Source organism: Primulina huaijiensis, chromosome 11 (assembly GCF_012295235.1).
Source record: "Primulina huaijiensis isolate GDHJ02 chromosome 11, ASM1229523v2, whole genome shotgun sequence".
In the NCBI taxonomy this organism is placed as follows: Eukaryota; Viridiplantae; Streptophyta; class Magnoliopsida; order Lamiales; family Gesneriaceae; genus Primulina; species Primulina huaijiensis.
This window is the reverse complement of record NC_133316.1, coordinates 18,961,450-18,980,834: the sequence shown is the minus strand read 5'-3', so window position 1 is coordinate 18,980,834 and position 19,385 is coordinate 18,961,450. Positions and strand designations below refer to the sequence as shown.

The 19,385-nt window shown below is 35.1% G+C and overlaps 1 protein-coding gene across 2 annotated transcripts; it reads left to right on the top strand.

The window, feature by feature from the left end:
- The first annotated feature begins 1,101 nt into the window (after positions 1 to 1,101).
- On the top strand, positions 1,102 to 10,438 carry LOC140988052 (uncharacterized). Of its 2 annotated transcripts, XM_073456907.1 has the most exons (8): positions 1,102 to 1,609; positions 1,928 to 2,114; positions 2,208 to 2,458; positions 3,595 to 3,709; positions 9,189 to 9,281; positions 9,582 to 9,725; positions 10,041 to 10,200; positions 10,314 to 10,438. In XM_073456907.1, the coding sequence occupies exons 1-7, from the start codon at positions 1,272 to 1,274 to the stop codon at positions 10,155 to 10,157; spliced, it is 1,245 nt and encodes a 414-aa protein (XP_073313008.1). In that variant the 5' UTR covers positions 1,102 to 1,271; the 3' UTR covers positions 10,158 to 10,200; positions 10,314 to 10,438. The 2 variants fall into 2 exon arrangements, with proteins under 2 accessions (XP_073313008.1, XP_073313007.1); XM_073456906.1 differs by having other exon boundaries at positions 10,041 to 10,383.
- Positions 10,439 to 19,385: the final 8,947 nt, after the last annotated feature.

The window sequence follows — 19,385 nt, the reverse complement described above, 5'->3', positions numbered from 1 at the left end:
TCAAAACAACTATGTACATTAAATTAATAATAAAACATTTATCTTATAGTATCGAAAATGCTTAACTGTAGTACATGTGTGTAAACGTATTATAAGCTTTAGATTATGCTTGACCAAACCAACGTATATAAAAACTGCTCTCCACTTCGTTACTCTGCGTATTTATTTTTTATTTTCCTCATCGCACATCAACCACCTCCCTAATAATTTATTTTTCTTACATGACATTGACCCGCACTTTCTTCTTAATATGAGTTCCAAACAATTTTTATTCATATACTTTAATTTCTTTTATTTATTAATCCCTCATTGTAATCATCTACTCAGCTGGCTTATGAATTAAATTAACTCTCATGTTTAAATATCTTAAAAACTCAAAGTTACAAAATTCATAAATACGTCAACTAAATTCTCAAAAAAAAAACATTATATTTATTGAAATCCTGTCTACATTAACAAGTTTTCAAATTTATTTGATTACACTAATATTTTAAGTGCTCTTAAATATTGTTTAATGACTCATATTACAATTAATATTTAAGTTAAAGTTACCGCGTTCTTAAATTCATTAGCGTCAACAATGTCATTAAGTGTGAAACCCTTACAACCACTACCATGATTTAAATATGTAAATTCTATTTTCGAATTTATAATAACTTATTTATGGAGTAGATCCCTCATTAGATTTTAAGATGAACAAATACTTTATGTCCAATTTGAGACGTGTTATTAAAATTTTCGTATTTGAATACCAACTCAATCTTTTTCTTAACTATTTTTACTTTTATAAATTCCTTATTTTCTTATATTTTTTTATTTGTTAAACACAATATCAACTTAAAATACTAATAGCATGACTACATATATTTAAAAAAATAAAAAATTACTATATTTATAGTACTTATAACTTTTAAAATTAAATTATTAAATAAGACTTACATAAATATAAAAACATAATTAATTATTCGGAAAAAAATATAAATAATTGTTAAACTACAAATCCACATAATACACCTCTCTATCTAACTGGTATATATATATATATAACATTTAAAACCTCTCTATCTACCTGGTATATATATATAACATTTAAAAAAAAATTTCGTAAATGTGTTCTTCATCGAGTTCATAATCTGACCATGAACGTTTCCTCTCCAATCTCGTGATCGTACAATTTCTCACCAACCTATAGATTCATCGTCAAGCCGTGTACTTGCTCCAAACTGAAAGAAAAAATTCGAGAAACTGTCATCGAGGTTCAGAGTAAACCGATGGCTCCACACGATCTCCGCCGGCCATTCAAACGGCCGGCAATCTCCGACCAACAACGGCGCCGGGAGCTGTCATTGCAACGTCAGTCTCAAAACCGCCGCGACGCCCAGCAACAGGCCCGTTGTTTAGCCGATACTGTCCTCTCACTTCAAAATGATGCCGCGGAATTCGAAATAGAGCCCGAAATAGAACCCGAGGTTGGAGAAGGTCGTGAAGTAATAAATGATGTTCGACAGGCCGCCAAGCTTAGAGGGCCCGATGCCCGAAGATGGTTTGCTAAGCAGCTGATGCTTCCCGAGTGGATGATCGACGTTCCTCATCGATTAAACACCGACTGGTACTTCTTTTTCCCTGCATCTTTTCTGGTGCAAAAAGTAAAAAAAAAAAAAAAACTAGTTTTTGAATGCTTTAAACTGGACCCACCATTCCATGTTTTAGTTATTCGGGCTTTTGAATGTTAAAGTTGCTTTAATGATGGCTCAAAGATGTTGATATTGAACCCTTCGAGGGATTGATAACAAATTGTGAGACACTTACCAATCAGAAAGGAAAAAAAAGCTGTAAAGCCCTTTCTTCAATGTTGTGCGAGTCTAATTCATGTCTCGAATTTAAATTTTCTTGTACCTCAATGCACCGGGTCTTGCTCTTTGTATAGGTATGTATTTGCGAGGCCATCTGGAAAACGTTGTTTCGTGGTGTCATCAAATGGAACGACAGTTAGCAGATTGCGTAATGGAACTATGCTGCACCGGTTTCTTTCTGCTTTGCCTAATGGTTCACGGAGCAGCAATAGTTCCCACTCTGGCCAATCTTATTGTATCCTTGATTGTATATTTCATGAGGTAATGAATGTATTTCTCAGTTTATTTGAGGTACTGTTGCTTAAATATCTGAAATAACTATAATTTGTTTGCATGTTGTGTTATGATTTACAGCCTGATCAAACATATTATGTAATTGACCTGGTGTGTTGGGGGGGAATGTCAACGTATGAGTGCACATCTGAGTTCAGATTTTTCTGGTTAAACAGCAAGCTTGTGGAGACAGAAGCTTGCAATGGTCCATCTGCATACCATAAATATAGGTTCAGCATGGTTCCCGTTTTCAATTGTGACGAGGACGGTGTTAAAGCAGCTTACACTGGATCAATGCCGTATGTGAAGGATGAAATTTTGTTCTACAATAAGTGAGTTTCCCTTGAAAATTATCTGATTTCAATGAGCATGTACTTGAAATATGATAGGAGCTGTAAATGTTCAAAATTTATGTGTTTCATATATCAATGTCATAAGAAATGCTTTGCTTTTCCACAAAAATTACGACTATTTTCCCCGACAAACGAATGACTGAATATATCTGCTGGCCCATTGAAAAAACTGCCTTTGCTTAAGATTGGGGAGATAATGAAGAAATTAACTCAAATTAAAAGTTTAATCAGGAAATGAAGTGCCTAGGTTCTCGATGGGAAAGTCCTTTAGGTGTAACGTTACATATGACTGTCAGACTGGATAGAAAATTATTCTACAAGGTTTGTGTTGGTAGAGTTAATGGAATATTTAGGTTTTCAGATCATGCATTATCACTTGAATACATCTCTGATCCCATTGCATATTTCCCTTCAAACAATAACTTTTGAAGCTATGGTATCATAGGGATTCACATATTGCCTGATTTTGTCTCATATGTGCTTTTTAAATTTCAAGAAATTATTTTCTGGTCTTTATTTAATTGTGGCTGATAAAACTCTTTATCATTTATTTAATTGTGGCTGATAAAACTCTTTATCACTCAAAAAATATATGCAGCTATCAATGTTTATATGATGTTGCAAGCATACCAACTTTTTAATCTTTTTCCATGCTTCCAGAGTATGTGAAACAATACTGAGATAAAGATTTAGGCTTGAAACACATTCAAATGATTGTTGCATTCGTCATGTATAAGCATTGAATGTTCAATATACTTAGAAATAGTTAAAAACTTTTGCTTCAAATAACTGGGGTAGTTTCAATTTATGATAGACCTATGAACCTGTGAAATATGATGTGCTTTGACGGGTGAATATGACTAAAGTCAAGTTTTCTTGTTAAACCAAATAGATAGCAACTCAGTGAATCCACGTAAGTAGAGTAAATGATTTTTTAACACTTATTTTCCTGTGCTTGTGCTTGGCCTTTCTCCGTCATTGTATTAAACAAGTCTTTTGACTTCTATCTTCCTCAAATTGTAGCAACTTGCATTAAGATTTACTATATTACGCTTCTATAAATCTCATGTAGTTACATAGCACACCTTCCGTTTTTCGCTCTAATTCTTTCCCAGGCTTGCACATTATCAATCAGGAAATACACCATTGGTCCTGGTCTGGAAGGATGATAATTGTAGTCAATATGTTTGTGATACAGATGGTAAAGGGCAGGTTCCAGATCAGCAGCAGGTATGTATATTTTTATGCCTAATCACTTTGTTTGCGTTGCAACAAATCACCTGTATTCTAGGACTTGCTTCATATCAAGGGAATCGGCTGATCATTATTCTAATGTAGCCTGATCGTATGCCGTCATTTGTTGTAACTTTCTAAACTACTGATCAACTGTATATAGTATGCTTATAGTTTCTGATGGTGGTATATGACAATTAACATAGATAGCTGGAAGGGTCTAGCATCCTAATATATTTGGAGGAATTTTTCTGGGGCTTTTCAGTGCAAAATCCGTAAAAGTTTATGAAATTTAAATGTGAACGAGTATTTTAAAAAGCATCGCAGTGCACTGGTCCCTGAGTCTGGTCTGCATAGCAATTAGCATGCCTCAAGGTGATACTGGTTGGTGTTTCTGTTGGGAACATGTTGAGGTGCTTTGGGGTAAACTCCTTTAGGAAGGGTGAAACAAAATTTTCATTGGAAGCTTCAAATAAGCAATTTGACGATTCACTACTGTTGTAAAAGCAGAAGATTGCATAGTATAGGAACATGTGTTTATTGATAATTTCAATCAAGAGGTACATCATACACTTGTATAAAAATCTAATTTGCCTAACTTCCTTATTTATTTAAACTGATAAAAACCTAATCTAACAATTTAAATACAAATCTATTATCTTAACAACCAACTAAAGATAAAAGTCTTTAGCTTTCTACACTCCGCCTCAAGCGGGGTCATATACGTTGATCCCCAATTTGGAGCTGAAGTCTTTAAAATTTGGTCGATGAAGGGCTTTAGTCAAGATATCTGCAAGTTGCCTTTGAGTAGGGCATAGTTGAGGTTGATGGCCCTTTTCTCAAAATTTTCACTTATAAAATGTTGATTCAGTTCAATGTGCTTTGTTCGATCACGATGAACTGAGTTTTTGGCTATACTTATAGCTTTTTGGTTGTCGCACATCTTTTCAACCGGTCGATCATCTTAAAGTTTTAATTAATGGAGAAGTCATTTAATCACATCCCTTCACAAATTCCATGAGCTAACACTCGATATTCTGCCTCAGCGCTGGTTCGTCCCACCACATATTGCTTTTTACTCCTCTAAATAACCAGATTTCCCCACACAAATGTACAATGGCCAGATGTAGAGCGTCTATCAACATGAGAGACTACCCAATCAGCATCATTGTACACTATAGTGTTCCTACTCAAAGATTTTCTAAAAAACAGTCATTTGCCTGGAATCCTGTTTAGAATCTCAATATTCGATATACAACTTCCATGTGATCTTCTGTTGGGTTATTCATGAACTGGTTAAGAACACTTGCAACAAATCCCATGTCTGGATTTGTGTGGGAGAAATAGATTAGTTTGCCGACTGATCTGTGATATCTTCTCTTGTCAACTAATGGACACTCTTTTCTTACTCCATCTTAACGTTTGCATCCATTGGTGTGTCTACAAGTTTGCATCTCAACATACCAGTTTCGTTTAAGATGTCCAAAATGTACGTTCGTTGTGAGATTGCAATCCCAAGTGAGGATCTAGCAACTTCCATTCCTGGTTTCTAAGATCCTTCATTTCAAATTCTTTCTAAGTGCAAAGCTTTCACTCGGGTCATTTCTTCATCATGATCTCTTGCAAGAACAATGTCATCAACATATACTGTCAAGATTGTAATCTTCCCTATTTCTGAGTGTTAGTAAAATAAAGTGTGATCAGATGGAACCCTAGGCTTAGCCATGACTTTTCAAAACATTGGTGAATCGAAACCATGCTCGAGGTGATTGTTTCCCGTAAAGAGACTTCCTTAATTTGCATACTTTGTTGGCCGTGGATGTCGTTTCAAATCCTGGTGGGATATCGATGTAAATCTCTTCCTCGAAGTCCCCATTGAGGAATGCATTCTTGACGTCCAACTGATACTTAGCAGCAACTGATAAGATAACTTGGATGGTATCGACTCTTGCCACTTCTGCAAATGTTTCTTGATAATCAATACCATAACGTTTAAAATCCTGGTGGGATATCCATGTAAATCTCTTCCTCAAGGTCCCCATTGAGGAATGCATTCTTGACGTACTGATACAAAGGCCAATCCAAGTTAGCAGCAATTGGTTAGAGAACTCGATGGTATCGAGTCTCGCCACATGAGCAGATGTTTCTTGATAATCAATGTCATATGATTGTGTGTATCCTTTTGCTACAAATCGAGCCTTGAAACGTTCTATACTTCCGTATGCCTTTTGTTTAACTGAGAAGATCCATTTGCAGCCCAGTGTCTGTTTTCCTGGAGGGAAATAAGTGATATGCCAAGTGTTGTTCTTCTTGAGTGCCTTTATCTCATCAAAAGCAGCATCTTTCCAATTAGGGTCCTGCAAAGCATCTTCTATGGAGCATGGAACTCGAATCTGATCTAATCTGGACACAAAGTTTGTATGCAGATGATCTTTAATAAGAGATAACATTACGTATAGGATGTTGTGTACATGATCTTACTCTTTTCCTTAATGAATGGGTCTATTATCAGGATCATTATTTTCAAGGGAATCACAATCTGCACCTTGTGTGTTCTCAATGGAGTTTGATGCCGAGGAAGATTCATGAACTTTCTGAATTTTTACAGATCGCTGTTAGTTCTCCTTTTGATGCTTATTCCTCCGAGTATACACCTGTAATGACTTGTTGTCGGTATAGTGTATCGAGTTTGTAGGTGGTATGGGGTGGATGGGTTCCAACTGTGGTAATGCAGGTGTGATAGGCTCCAAATATTGAGGTTCAAGTTGGGTTGTCACCCCCTGAATCGAGGAAGTGGGATAGAAAGGCTCATTTTCAAAGAAAGTGTCATCCAAGGAGGTATAGAATTTCTTTGCCACCAGGGAGTAACACTTATAACCTTTTTTATTTGGAGAATACCCAAGAAAAATGCACTTAATCACGTGTGGGTCAAGTTTGCCTCGAAGGTGAGAATGAACGTGGACAAAGGCAGAGCACCCAAAAACTTTAGAGTATATTAGAAAACAGACGGGTGGTAGGGTAAGATTCAAGGAGAGTTTGGACTGGTGATTTGTAGTTGAGGATACTAGAAGGCATTATGTTATTAAAAAATGTGGCAGTGAGGACGGCATCCCCCTAAAAATGTCTAGTAACATTGTGGGTAAAGAATAATGGTTTGGCCACATGAAGTGGTGATTTTTACGTTCTGAAACACAATTCTGTTTTGGAGTATCCACACACGAGCTTTGGTGGAGTATACCCTGACTTTGAAAGTTTGTGCCTAGGATTGAATTGAAGTAATCACTGGCTCGATCAGTTTTCAAAACATAAATGCGGGCTGAAATTTGATTTTGGATCATTGTATTGAAGTTTTGGAATAAGGTGTTGGTTTTAGATTTGTCTTTCATTAAAAACACTTAAGAGAGTCTTGTATGATCATCAACAAATAATAAAAACCAGCGTGAACCCGTAATATTTTCCACATTGCTGGGACCCCATATATCTCTGTGAATGAGAGAAAATGGCTGTGAAGGCTTGTAAGGTTGTGATGTGAAAGAAGTACGTGTATGTTTAGAAGATTGGTAAACATCTCAGTGTACAAAATTAGAACTTTAATTATGGAACAATGAAGGAAACAATTTCTCGAGATGCACAAAGTTCGGGTGCCCTAAACGATAATGCCACAATAATAAATGTCATTCTTTATTTGGAATATCAGCAGAATTTAAAGAACGAACAGTGTTGTGGGATGCTGGTGGTAGCAAGGAAGGCATCTTAAGGAGATACAGCCGGCACAAAAATAGCATAGCCAATCGTCTCCCCCGATACCTAATCCTGAAAAACACAAGAATTGGAGAAAAAATGAGAGATACACTTCATATCGCTATTGAGTTTACTGGCTGATAAAAGGTTACAATCAAGATCAGGGACAAATAGAACTGAATGTGAGGACAAATCCTTAGAAATATGTGCTGACCCAAAACCCAAAACTGTAGCACTCGACCCATTTGCAATGCAGACAGCCTGTCTAGTAGTACACATGCTGTAGGAATGTAAAAGCTCCAAATTTCCAGTCATATGTTGCGAAGCACCTGAGTCAAGTCAACTATCCAATATTTGGATAAAACCTTCTGTGAGATGAAAGCAAAAGGAATATTACCTCCATGCGCCACACTGCCTGCGCCAATAAGTGAAGAGTTGTTGGTGGTGTTGGAACTGGCTGAACCAATTAATTTGTGGAGCATCTCCAGTTGTCCTTACTAAGAGTTGCTGATCCGATGCTGAGGTTTCTGCCATAGCTGAATTGGCACGCTTCGTGCAAGAGGATTTCCAACTAGCAGGTTTCCCATGGATTCTCCAGCATGTTTCCAAGGCATGGTTTTGTTTCTTGCACTTTTCACACCAAAGACGACCTTACTGAGGCTGGTCATTCATGGCAGCAGGGAAAGGATTGCGGACAGAGTAGGGAGAAGGATTCTCAACGAATTCAGAGGAATCGCGATGAGAAACAAGAGCCGATCCTTCTATAGAAAACGAGACAGTAGATGAAAGGCCCGCCATCAGTTTTCTTTGGCTCTCTTCGTGTCGAAGTTCTGAAAAAGCCTCTTGCAATTTGGGCAAGGGCTTTGTGGCAAGAATCCGACTCTTGACATCATCCAGTTGACTGGTAAGGCCGATAAAAAATATAAAGACAGTTTATTTTCAATAATAGACTTGTAACGGGCATCATCATCTGGGCGCTTCCAATCGGAGACTTCAAATAAGTCCAGTTGCTGCCAGTAGCGTGCAAGGACAGTTTGTTTTAGGCCATGAATGAGGCTTTAGATCTCAAAAAGTTCGGCCATATTCTCCTTGCACGAGTAGGTTTCCTTCGCTGCGTTCCAAATATCCTTTGTGGTGGGATACAACAGGAAGTTTTCACCAACCTCTGTTGTTATGGAACTGATAAGCCACGACATCACCATGTTGTAAAAGCAGAAGATTACATAGTATAGGGAACGTCTGTTTATTGATAATCCAATCAAGAGGTACATCATTTATTTATATAAAAATATAATTTGCCTAACTTCTCTATTAAGATAAACTGACAACAACCTAATCTAAAAATTTAAATACAAATATATCATTATCCTTCTACAAATATTTTAAAATTGTGTTTTAGCCAATATTAAAATAGTTGGAAGAGTTCAAATAGTTTGTCGTCAATCTCAAATGAGTGTCTGTCAAGAACAATTTATTTATGGCGATACTTGGGGCCAACCTTTTACACTAATTATTTTGCTACGAGCTGCCACTTTTACATCGTCGCTCCTTTGTTAAACTCATCTGGCATTACTTTTTTACATTCATGCGATGCTCAATTTATTTGTTTTGACTTGATCTTTCACTTTTATCAAATAATCTGGAACTGTTGGAGCTACATGATGGCAAGATACTGGTGACTGGAAAGACCGAGTATTGTTGTGAGCTTGATCATTCCTTTTTGTTAAATAATCAGGTAGTGTTGGAGCTACTTGTTGATGGGAGGCTGGCTACATCTGACGAACCTCCTGTTATTTTTGGATGCTTGAACATTGACTTCATACAAAAGGTTATATAATTTTAGTGCACAAAAATGCTCAATGACATTATTGTAAGATTGCTTTTTCATCAGTTTAAAATGAGAAGCCATGAGACTACATTTACCTGATTTCTGTAATTGCTTGACGAAGCTACTTCGTATGTTAACTATGCATACTTGAATCAAGTTATGGACCTTATCATTCAAGGGATTTTAGAAAATGAATACCGTGAGCGATGTCTGTGCATTTTCTAGCACACAACATGAACAAAATATAAAAATGAGGAAAACAGGTACAAATTTGATTGTATGCTAACTTATAGTTTTCAGACAAGACTGCAGGCTGGCAATCTCCTACGTTTTGCCATCAGTGAAGGAGGATTATGTTTCGTGGATGGAAAGCTAGAGAGGGCAGATTTGCACTACCTAGGCAAACCCAATCGTGCACGTGCTTTTGCTGATAGCTACTCCAAGGTAAGTAGGTTGAATTAATTTGCTGTGTCTTGTATAAATCCCAACTCATTCTTCCAATCACTAGTTACTCATTATTTATGTAACATAGTTTTTAAGCATATTTTTCTCCATTTTTAATGAAACTTTTTCTGGATAAAAAAACAAATACTTGTACACGATGATACACTTTTTATCAAGATCTCGATTCAAGATTGAATTTACCTTTATTTATTCGATTTTAAATGCTTCTCTGGCATGTTTGCTATTTGCTTTATGTGGTATTTGAATCTATATCGAATTCGACAAAATATCATAAACGTTGCTGTTGTTTTTTAGGTTATGTTCCAGCACATAGTTCGACACAGTCCTCTCAAAATCGAGCATCTTCTTGCATCAATCAGTTTGTCGAATGAAGAGGAAAACAGAACTTCCGACACGGACATGGATGGTTAAAGATACCTTATGCGTGCTCGCTACTGCTAGCGCGTAGCAGGAGGTGTTCTATTTTTTCACTTGTATATCAGATTATCAGAGAATTTAACTGATCACATCATGCTTGTCGATTACCTCGAGAAATCATCTTAATGTATTCCAAAATCATATATGCAGTGTAAAATACAAGATGGATAGAAGTTTATGATGCAATTCAAGATGTCATCTCTTCTGATGAGACTGCTGATGAATCTCTTTTTTTTTTTCTTTTTTTTCTTTTTTTGCATTTAAGACTTACCAAGCTTGCTTGCTTTCTTTTTGTTTTCAATTTTTTTCTTTCCTTTTGTTTTTGTTTTCATTTTTTTTATTTGGTTTCGTCTTCTTTTACAAGCTTGCTTTCTTATCTTCATTTATCCCTGCTGTGCATAAATAGATAAAAATAGAAACTAAATCCCTTTACCTGCATGTAAAAGGGTTAATACCGTTTTGTCAAATTATTTGCAATACCCACTAACCTCCTCATATTACACCATTTTTCCGTCAGTTATACCCAATAACTACTTAATTATAATTTTATTATTAAATGCATCATTTATCCTCAAAAGCTGAGAGTGGTTCAAGACATAACCGTCGGTTAATCATATTTGGAGGCAAAGTTAAATCAGTCTGGATAAATACATTCACGGTGTTGAGATCGAGAGATTGGTTTAGAAGGAATGAATAAATAATCTAAACAAAGTTTCAAAATAATTCGGTTGGGTTGCCGACATAGAATTGAAATTCTTGTTGGTTGCGTATCAATAAGCCAGCAGTTGAGTAATGCGCAGAAAAAGGTTTATGAACTAGTTTGAACGCAATAAATGACAATACTGATGCACAATTAGGCTACGTAACTGTACGAAAAAAATAAGGTAACTGAAAATATAAATGCACAAATATGTTTCTATATGTTCGGAGACTTGAATAACTACCACGTCACATCTTCTTCCTTCTAGGAAGGATTTTCACTAAAGGACATTGATAATTACAATACTTTGCAACTACCCACTTCAGTAGGACTTACGACTATCTTATTGAAACTCTTAGTATGCTCACAACTTAATCAAGATGATCAGTAAGACTTCTTACTTTCAATGACTATTATTTTGCATTGAAAGACTCTAAGCACAAATTATCCTTAATTATCGAAATATGAAACTTTAACGTGTGCTTGAATAACTGCTAGATATGTCAGACTCTCAGAAAATTCACTTGACAAAGATTAGAAGATTAGAGGATTAAAGAGTTTTGAGAGTTCACCCAACTGATCTATTTATATACTTTGATTGCAACGGTCGTCTTTTTGAATCTGATAATCGTTTCCAAAGAATCTGTTGTTGTTATTACGTCATCTTTGGCTAGTGCTTGTGAACTCTGACATTTTAACGAACTGATAAACATGTTGTGAAGATTTTATTCGATATCAACTTGGTTATGCTCTTCGAGGAATATTTTGGAAATCTTAACAGAATGTTCATCAAACAGTTTGACTCATTTAGTAATGCAGACTGATCAATTATCCTCTATCAGTTTCCCTTTCTGTTAGTTAGCTTCCATCAGTTATGCTTAGATACCGGTTGAGCTTCTGAAATATGACTTTTGCTTCGAAAAATCTTTTACGCATGAATGATCATTTTCCTTCATGAATTTAGTTCGGCTAGGATATATAATTTCCTTTAAATAATTAGCCTTGTTAATTCACCAAAACTTAGTTGATCAAACAATTTCTCCATTTTTTGTGATTGACAAAATAAGTGATTAGAGAAAAACTAAATTTATATAAAATTTGAATAGATTGAAAAGATTACAAAAAAATGAAAAACTGTTAGACTGATAGATTGAAGCATTATTTCTTAAGACATTCTTTGAGAGATCCAGAATGCTTAGATTTATCAGTAGGCTTTAGCTGTAGCTGCTCTTTCTTTTGAGCCTGACTGCTGGATTCAATTTTCTTATGGCTACTGCTCCTTTCCCCTTTTTTGTCAATACCACTCGGGGCTTTTAGGTATTTGAGCAGAAAAGTCAATTGGTTCCTGACACCTTCATCATTCTCATTCATATTTGAATTCATATAATCAATTTTGGGAGATAACTGAAAATGATTTGCTTAAATTTCTCCATCAAGATGAGATGCTGTTGCAGCTTGTGCTTTCGTGATGTACTATATCTTCATAAACATGTCCAGCACAGTTTTGGATAATGTGAATAATTCTTTAAACATCTTGTCACTGAAGTGGTCCACAGACCGAGCAGTGTTTAGATGACCTCTTTTCAGAATTATTTAACTTGAAGTAATAGAGGTCAAACTAGCATCATATGCTCCAAGGTGTTATCTTCTGCAATGTCTAATTCAGGAGACATTGGCTTGATCCTGGAATTTCTTTCGATCCAGTCAGCAGAGGAGTGACAATTAGTGTAAGATCTAGAGCCGTCTGACTTGTGGAAGGACCTGCTTGTTCAATCATTAAAATTTCTGGCTCAGCCTGACTGACAGGCTCAATCAACTCACATCCTCTATTTCAGTAGTTTCCGACAGAGAGACAGTTGCTTCAATAATCACAACCTAGTCAAACCTCTAGTGACTCAGGCAATAACTTTTCCTTCTGCACAACTTCCTCTTCTAATACTTCTTCATCTTAAGATGGGGTCAGCTCTTCTTCTAGAACAGTAGTAACTTGTGCGATATCTAGCACTTCTAATTGTTCAATGATATGAGATAATGGTAGTAGGTCGCCAATGAACACATCATCATCCTCACACTGTTGTGAAATGGAATGCACAGATTCATTAATGTTTGCCAAAGAAATTGCCATAACTTGTGGAGATGCTAAGGCTTCTACTTGTTGTGGGGGTATCAGTGAGACTTCTGGTGGAGATAAACTTACTGAAGGTTCAACAATAAAATTTTGAAAAATAGGTTCTTGTGCTGAGGTGGAGGGTATCTGAATTGTATCTTGAATGGTCTTGAGTCCTGAATGCTCTACCTTTTCAGTTTGGCTTGAGATAGACAGTTGAGGAATCTCAGCGGCCTTTTCTTTTTTGCTATTTTTTGGCAATACCAACTTATGCTCATCTTCCCACACTTTATTTCATCTGTAAAGACAAAAGATCCATATCTAATTGATTGTTGGAGACAATGTAATCAAAGGTAGTTAAACACATATGATCGTAATTATGTCTTTCAACACAGATTGATGTCAGCTTCTTGATTTTCATCAGTTCTACCAAGTATAACCGCCTCTGAATGGTTTTATATGTTTTGAGTCTTTGTAACATTGAGAACACTCTTCTTCAATAAAATTGTCTTAGCTAAGGCATTTTTCTTTTTCAGCATCTTCAAATGATTGACTGTTCTGATGTGGACCTAGTCGTCGAAGAACTGCATTTCTTCATATGCGTATTCATTTACCTCATCCATCAACATGTCAATTTTAGTCTGAACTGCAGAAACTAGTTTAGCTTATGTATATAGACCATCAACTCTTTCCGTTTGGTTGATGCTGTTGAAAACTTGGAATCAAGTCCTGATATGGTGGACTGAATTATATCTTTAATAACAATCCCATTTGGTCGAGGAGCTGAAGGAGGAACTGGAAAATTGATAACTCTTGGGGGAGAAGGGATGGTAAAAATTTTGGCTTTGGAGGTCACGGATTTCCAGTAACTTTCCTATCAGTTGTCTCAGCAACAATTGTGACATCTTGTTCTCCCTATTACCTTTTTAGCCAAGATTGGCTTGGACACTACATTAGCAAGGAGTTGAAACTCCATCTTCATATATTTCTTCTTCCCAAATGTCTTGACAAGTTCACCTGTCGCAGAGAATCTGGACTTCATCTCTTCCACAACAGTCTTGGGGACAAAGGCAAACAGTTAGCCCCTCAGTAGACAATTGAAACAAAGTAGAGAAGAAAGATTCATTTGTCAACAATGTCTATTCTCCTAGTGGCATAACAGTCTTCCCATCCTCATAAATGGATCCATGTGCATAGAAGTTCTTCAATTCTGGCACATAGATGTCCAGAAACGAACTCAAGAACACTCTGAGTCCAGATGACTCAACTTGCTTAAAGGTATCCAATATTGCTGATTTTTCCAAGTAATAAATGGATTCAAAATCCACAGCGTAGACGTTAAAAATGTATGAGAGAGTGGTCATTTCTGCAGAAAAATTATTGAGAAAAGAAATTGAGTTTTTGAATGCAAAGAAAAAATGAAGCAAAAAATTTTTGAAAAGTTTGTAGAAAATTTGAATTGCGGTGAAATAAAATGGCTGAGAGTGATTGATATTTATATGTGCAACCTGAGTCAAACAACCGAGATACGTGTCAATATGTCAAAAAAGAAACTTTTGAAAATTTTAATAATTCGTACGTTGTACGAATCAATCAATGATTTAAGGGAAATAATTTTGAACGTTAATATTTTTAAAAATATTCAAACTTAATAAATACAATTTAAAAGAATTTAAATTATCGGTTGCTCTTAAATGATTAATTAAATAAATAAATGAGTCAACAAATTCATTACTACGTGATGAGATCAGTTAGGCTAGGAGTACTGATGAATCAGTGAGACTCCAAGTCTAACTGACAGTTTGTCTCATCAGTAAGGATCTCTAAATCAGTGTCCCCCAAATTCACGCATTCTTAAGACAAATCAATAATTCATAATATGTTTCTAAAGTAAGAGAACTTAGCCTCAATAAGTGGTTTTGTGAATATGTCGGTTGCCTGTTGCTTTTATGGAGACATATTCCAACCTTATGTTTTTCTTCAACACGTGATATTGGATAAAATGATGTCGACTATCGATATGCTTAGTCCGAGAGTGGAAGACTAGATTATAAATGATTGCGATTGTACTTGTGTTGTCGAAGAAGATTGGCGACTACGTTGAGTCAATGTCGCAGTTTCAACTGTTGTTGAATCTCTGTTTCTTTCTAAATGAAGAAATCATCAGGCCTTCGATAAACTGACAAGTTCCACTCTTACATTTCCTGTCTAGTTTGCATTCTTCACAATCTGCATCTGAATATCCAACTAAATTGAAAGTGAGTCCTACACTAGAAGTTTCATTCAAATATTTCAAAATTATTTTAGCAGCTAAGAATATGATTGCTTAGAATTAGACTGAAAAATGATGACAAATACATACTGCGAACATAATATCAGGTCGACTGGAAGGTAGGTATAATAAAGAACCTATTAAACCTTGATGCATTGGTACTTCGACTGATATTCCCCTTTCATCTTTATCGAGTTTAACTGATGAACTCATAGGGGTTGCCGCAGGAGAGAAAGTTTCTATTCCGAATCTTTTCAGCAAATCTTGAGTGTATTTGACTTGGTTAATAAAATATCCCTGAGTTTATCTTTTCACTTGTAAACCTAGAAAGAATGTCAATTCATCCATCATACTCATTTTGAACTTGTCCTGTATCAGTTTGACAAAATTCTTACATAACTTTGAGTTAGATGATCTGAAATAATATCATCAATATAAATCTGAACTAATAAAAGTATGATCATTCTTAACAAATGTAATTAAAGTTTTATCTACATGATCAATTATAAAGTCATGATCAAGTAAAAACTATGATAAAATGTCATACCGAGCTCGTGGTGCTTGTTTTAAACCATACAAAACTTTACTTAATCTAAAGACATGATAAGATAAAGTATGATTAACAAAACTCGGAGGTTGTTCCACATATTTCTCTTCTTGCAGTAGTCCATTCAGAAATACACTCTTGACATCCATTCCATTTATAGTATGGTCCAAGTGGATTACAATAAGAATTTTTTGGAGTATGATCAGTTTGGTTCTCCTCAGTCGGTCTCCCATCAGCTTGGTTCTCAAAATTTTGAATTTCAACAGCTTTGATATCATTATTCTGGTTCATATCAGCTTGGTTCAGATCAGTCTAGTTATCAGCATAGTTATCTTGTTCTTTAGTTCTAGTTGACTGATCTGATAGGTGTTTGATAGATCTTTTTGTTCACATTGATTTCATCTTCCATGTCATCTTCCAAATCAAGATCTTTTATCTGAGACAGATAAGCTAGGTTAGTTTGATTATCAATCAGTTACGTTTCATCAAATACAATATGAACTATTTCTTCAACATTCAATGTTTTCTTATTAAATATGCGACATGTCTTCTGAAGGCAAAGTAACCAAGAAATAGACCAATATCAAATTATCAAAAACAGAAAGATGAGTTTTATCATTAATGTGAATACACAATTTACAACCAAATATATGAAAATGCGAAAGATTAGGCTTACTCTCATTTCATATTTCATATGGAGTTTTACCAGCCTTCTTATTTATCATCGTTCTATTATGTGTGTACCATGCAGTGTTAATTGGTTCTGTCAAAAATATATGGGAAACAACATAATCAACAAGCATTATCCTAGAAACTTTATTCAAAGTTATGTTTCTTCGTTCAACAACTCCATTTTGCCGAGGTTTTCTAACTGCGAAATACTAATGTTGAATTCCATGTTCCTTACCCACAGTCTTATCCTTCGCGTTGTCACCGAAAGTGATCTTTGGTCCTTCGCATTTGATCAGATAAGTCATGTATCTCAAACAACCAGTGTCCAAGTACCAAACAAAAATCTTCAGCTCTTTTTGCTTATTGATCTCTTCACTGATAGATTCCAAATCAGCATCTACAATGAAGCATTGCACTTCTTCTTCATTACTCCCACTGACAGAACATTCTGTCTCAGATGAGTAAAAATTAGAATCTGAATCTTTCCACTTGGCCTTACTGTCCTCGGCCACAAGTACTTTCTGATATCTTTTCTTTCTGAATGATTTCTTGTCATCCTCGAATCATTTTCTTCTTGTTATGAGATATGCTGTCATTGTCAGTTGGTTTTCTCCCATTTTTTTTTGGGTTTAGGATCGTCACAATGAAATGACAAATTTTCCTACAATTGAAACAAGCATTGTTCTTATCAGTGGACTCTTTCTTGTAGTGATTTCTTTTGCTGGATCTTTGAAAATCTCCTTGATTCTTCCTTAAAAACTTGCCAAATTTTTTTTTACCAACAATGACATTGCATCATTACTTAACTGTTCGGCTGACTTTTATTTCAAGATGGATTGATAAATGGATGTAGCAGCCAGAGTCTTGGTTAGTTTGACAGTCGATTCATTATCTGTTCTTGACTCCAATTCAAATTCATATGCTTTAAGATCTGCAAACAAATCAAGCTGTTCAATCTTGTTAAGATACTTGTATTCTCGCCTAACCATTGTCTTCACATCCCATTCTCTCGGGAGTGCCCTCATTACTTTCAAGGCTATTTCTAAGTTGCCATATTCTTTACCAAGAGCATCCAGTTTGATTATAATGTTGCTCACTCTTTCATCAAAGTCTAGACTCATCGTCCTTCATTTTGATGTTGTCAAACTTCTGTATCACAACATTGAGTTTATTCTCTTTGGTCTGATCGTTTCTTTCACACAATTGAATCAGTTTCTCCCATATGTCATTGACAGTAAAACACAACTTGATTTTGCTAAAAGTATTTTTATCTAGCGTTTTGTACAAAATATCATTGGCAACATTATCCAAAATTTCATTTTTCTGTCTTCGCTGGTGCACTTCATTCGTGGATTTTTTTATCATCTGCAGAGCACTTTCTGTGATTGCAATGACATTATTGGGTTTCATTATTTCATTGATTCATGTATTGTTACGTATCACATATCATCGTCTTGTGCATTTAAATGAGCGTGCATCCTAATCTTCTAATCATCAAAGTCCTTTTTGGAAAACATGAGAATTTTACTGAAGGAGACCATTTAAATGAATAGTTTTCAGAGACAAGAATTAATCTGCTATGATACCACTTGTTGGGATCGGGAGATTGGTTTAGAGAGGATGAATAAATAATCTCAATAAAGTCATGGCATAATTCGGTTTGATTAGCTACACATAATAGAAATTCTCGTCAGTTAGATATCAATAAGCCATCAGTTGAGTACTGTGCGGAAAAGGCTTATTGAACTAGTTTGAACATAATAAATTACAATACTGATGAACAGTTATGCTACATACCTGTAAGCCAAAATAGTAACTGAAAATGTAAATGCACAAATATGTTTATGCTTAACTTAAACTCTTAGTATGATCACAACTTAATCAAGATTATCAAGTAAGACTTCGTACTGTCAATTGCAAGTATTTTTCAATTAAAGACTCTAAGCACAAATGATCATTAATAATCAGAATATGAAACTTCAGTGTATGCTTGAATAACTGCTCGATCAGTTAGGCTCTCGGAAAATTCACTTGATAAAGATTCGAAGATTAGAGGATTATAGAGTTTTGAGAGTCTACTCAGCTGATCTATTTATAGACTTCGATTGCAGAAGTTGTCTTTTTGAATCTGATAATTGTTTCCAAATACAGACGACGTCGTTGATATGTCATCGTCCTTTCTGACAAATCGTACACCTTGTTTAGTGTACATGGACTTTGACATTCTAACAGACTGACAAAGTTGTTATGAAGATTTTATCCGATGTCATCTTGGTTATGTTCTTCAAGGAATATTCTGAAAATCTTCAGAGAATGTTCGTCGAACAGTCTGACTCATTTAATAATGAAAACTGATAAGTGATCTTCTATCAAAAGCTCTTTCTATCAGTTATCTTCCATCAGTTATGCTTAGAACACGGTTGAGCTTCTAAAATATCAGTTTTGCTTCGGTAAATCTTTAACTCATGAATGATCAGTTTCCCTCGTGAATTCAGTTCGACTAGGCTCTGTAAGTTTTCTTTAAATCAGTAGCCTTGTTAATTCATCCAAATTTAATCGATCCAATGACCATAATTTTATTTTCTAGATAAATAAATAAATCAATACTTGATCGTTCAATGCATCTTATTACACTTGTTTTGTTATGAACTAAGAGTAACTCCAACCTAGCGCTATTCTGGTGCTGGGAAATGAGCTCCAAAATAGCGCCCCCACTTATTACCCAAATTAGGTGTAAACTTTTTTTAAAAAAAATCTTTATTTAGTTTTTAGTTATTATAAATAATTAATAAATATTTTAATTTGATAGATAATAATGTCTAATTCATTATTTTAATTTGAAAAATTAAATATTCTAACACATAAATTTAATTATAATTATATTATTAAATTTTATAAATAGATGTTAAATTTTTATTTATTTT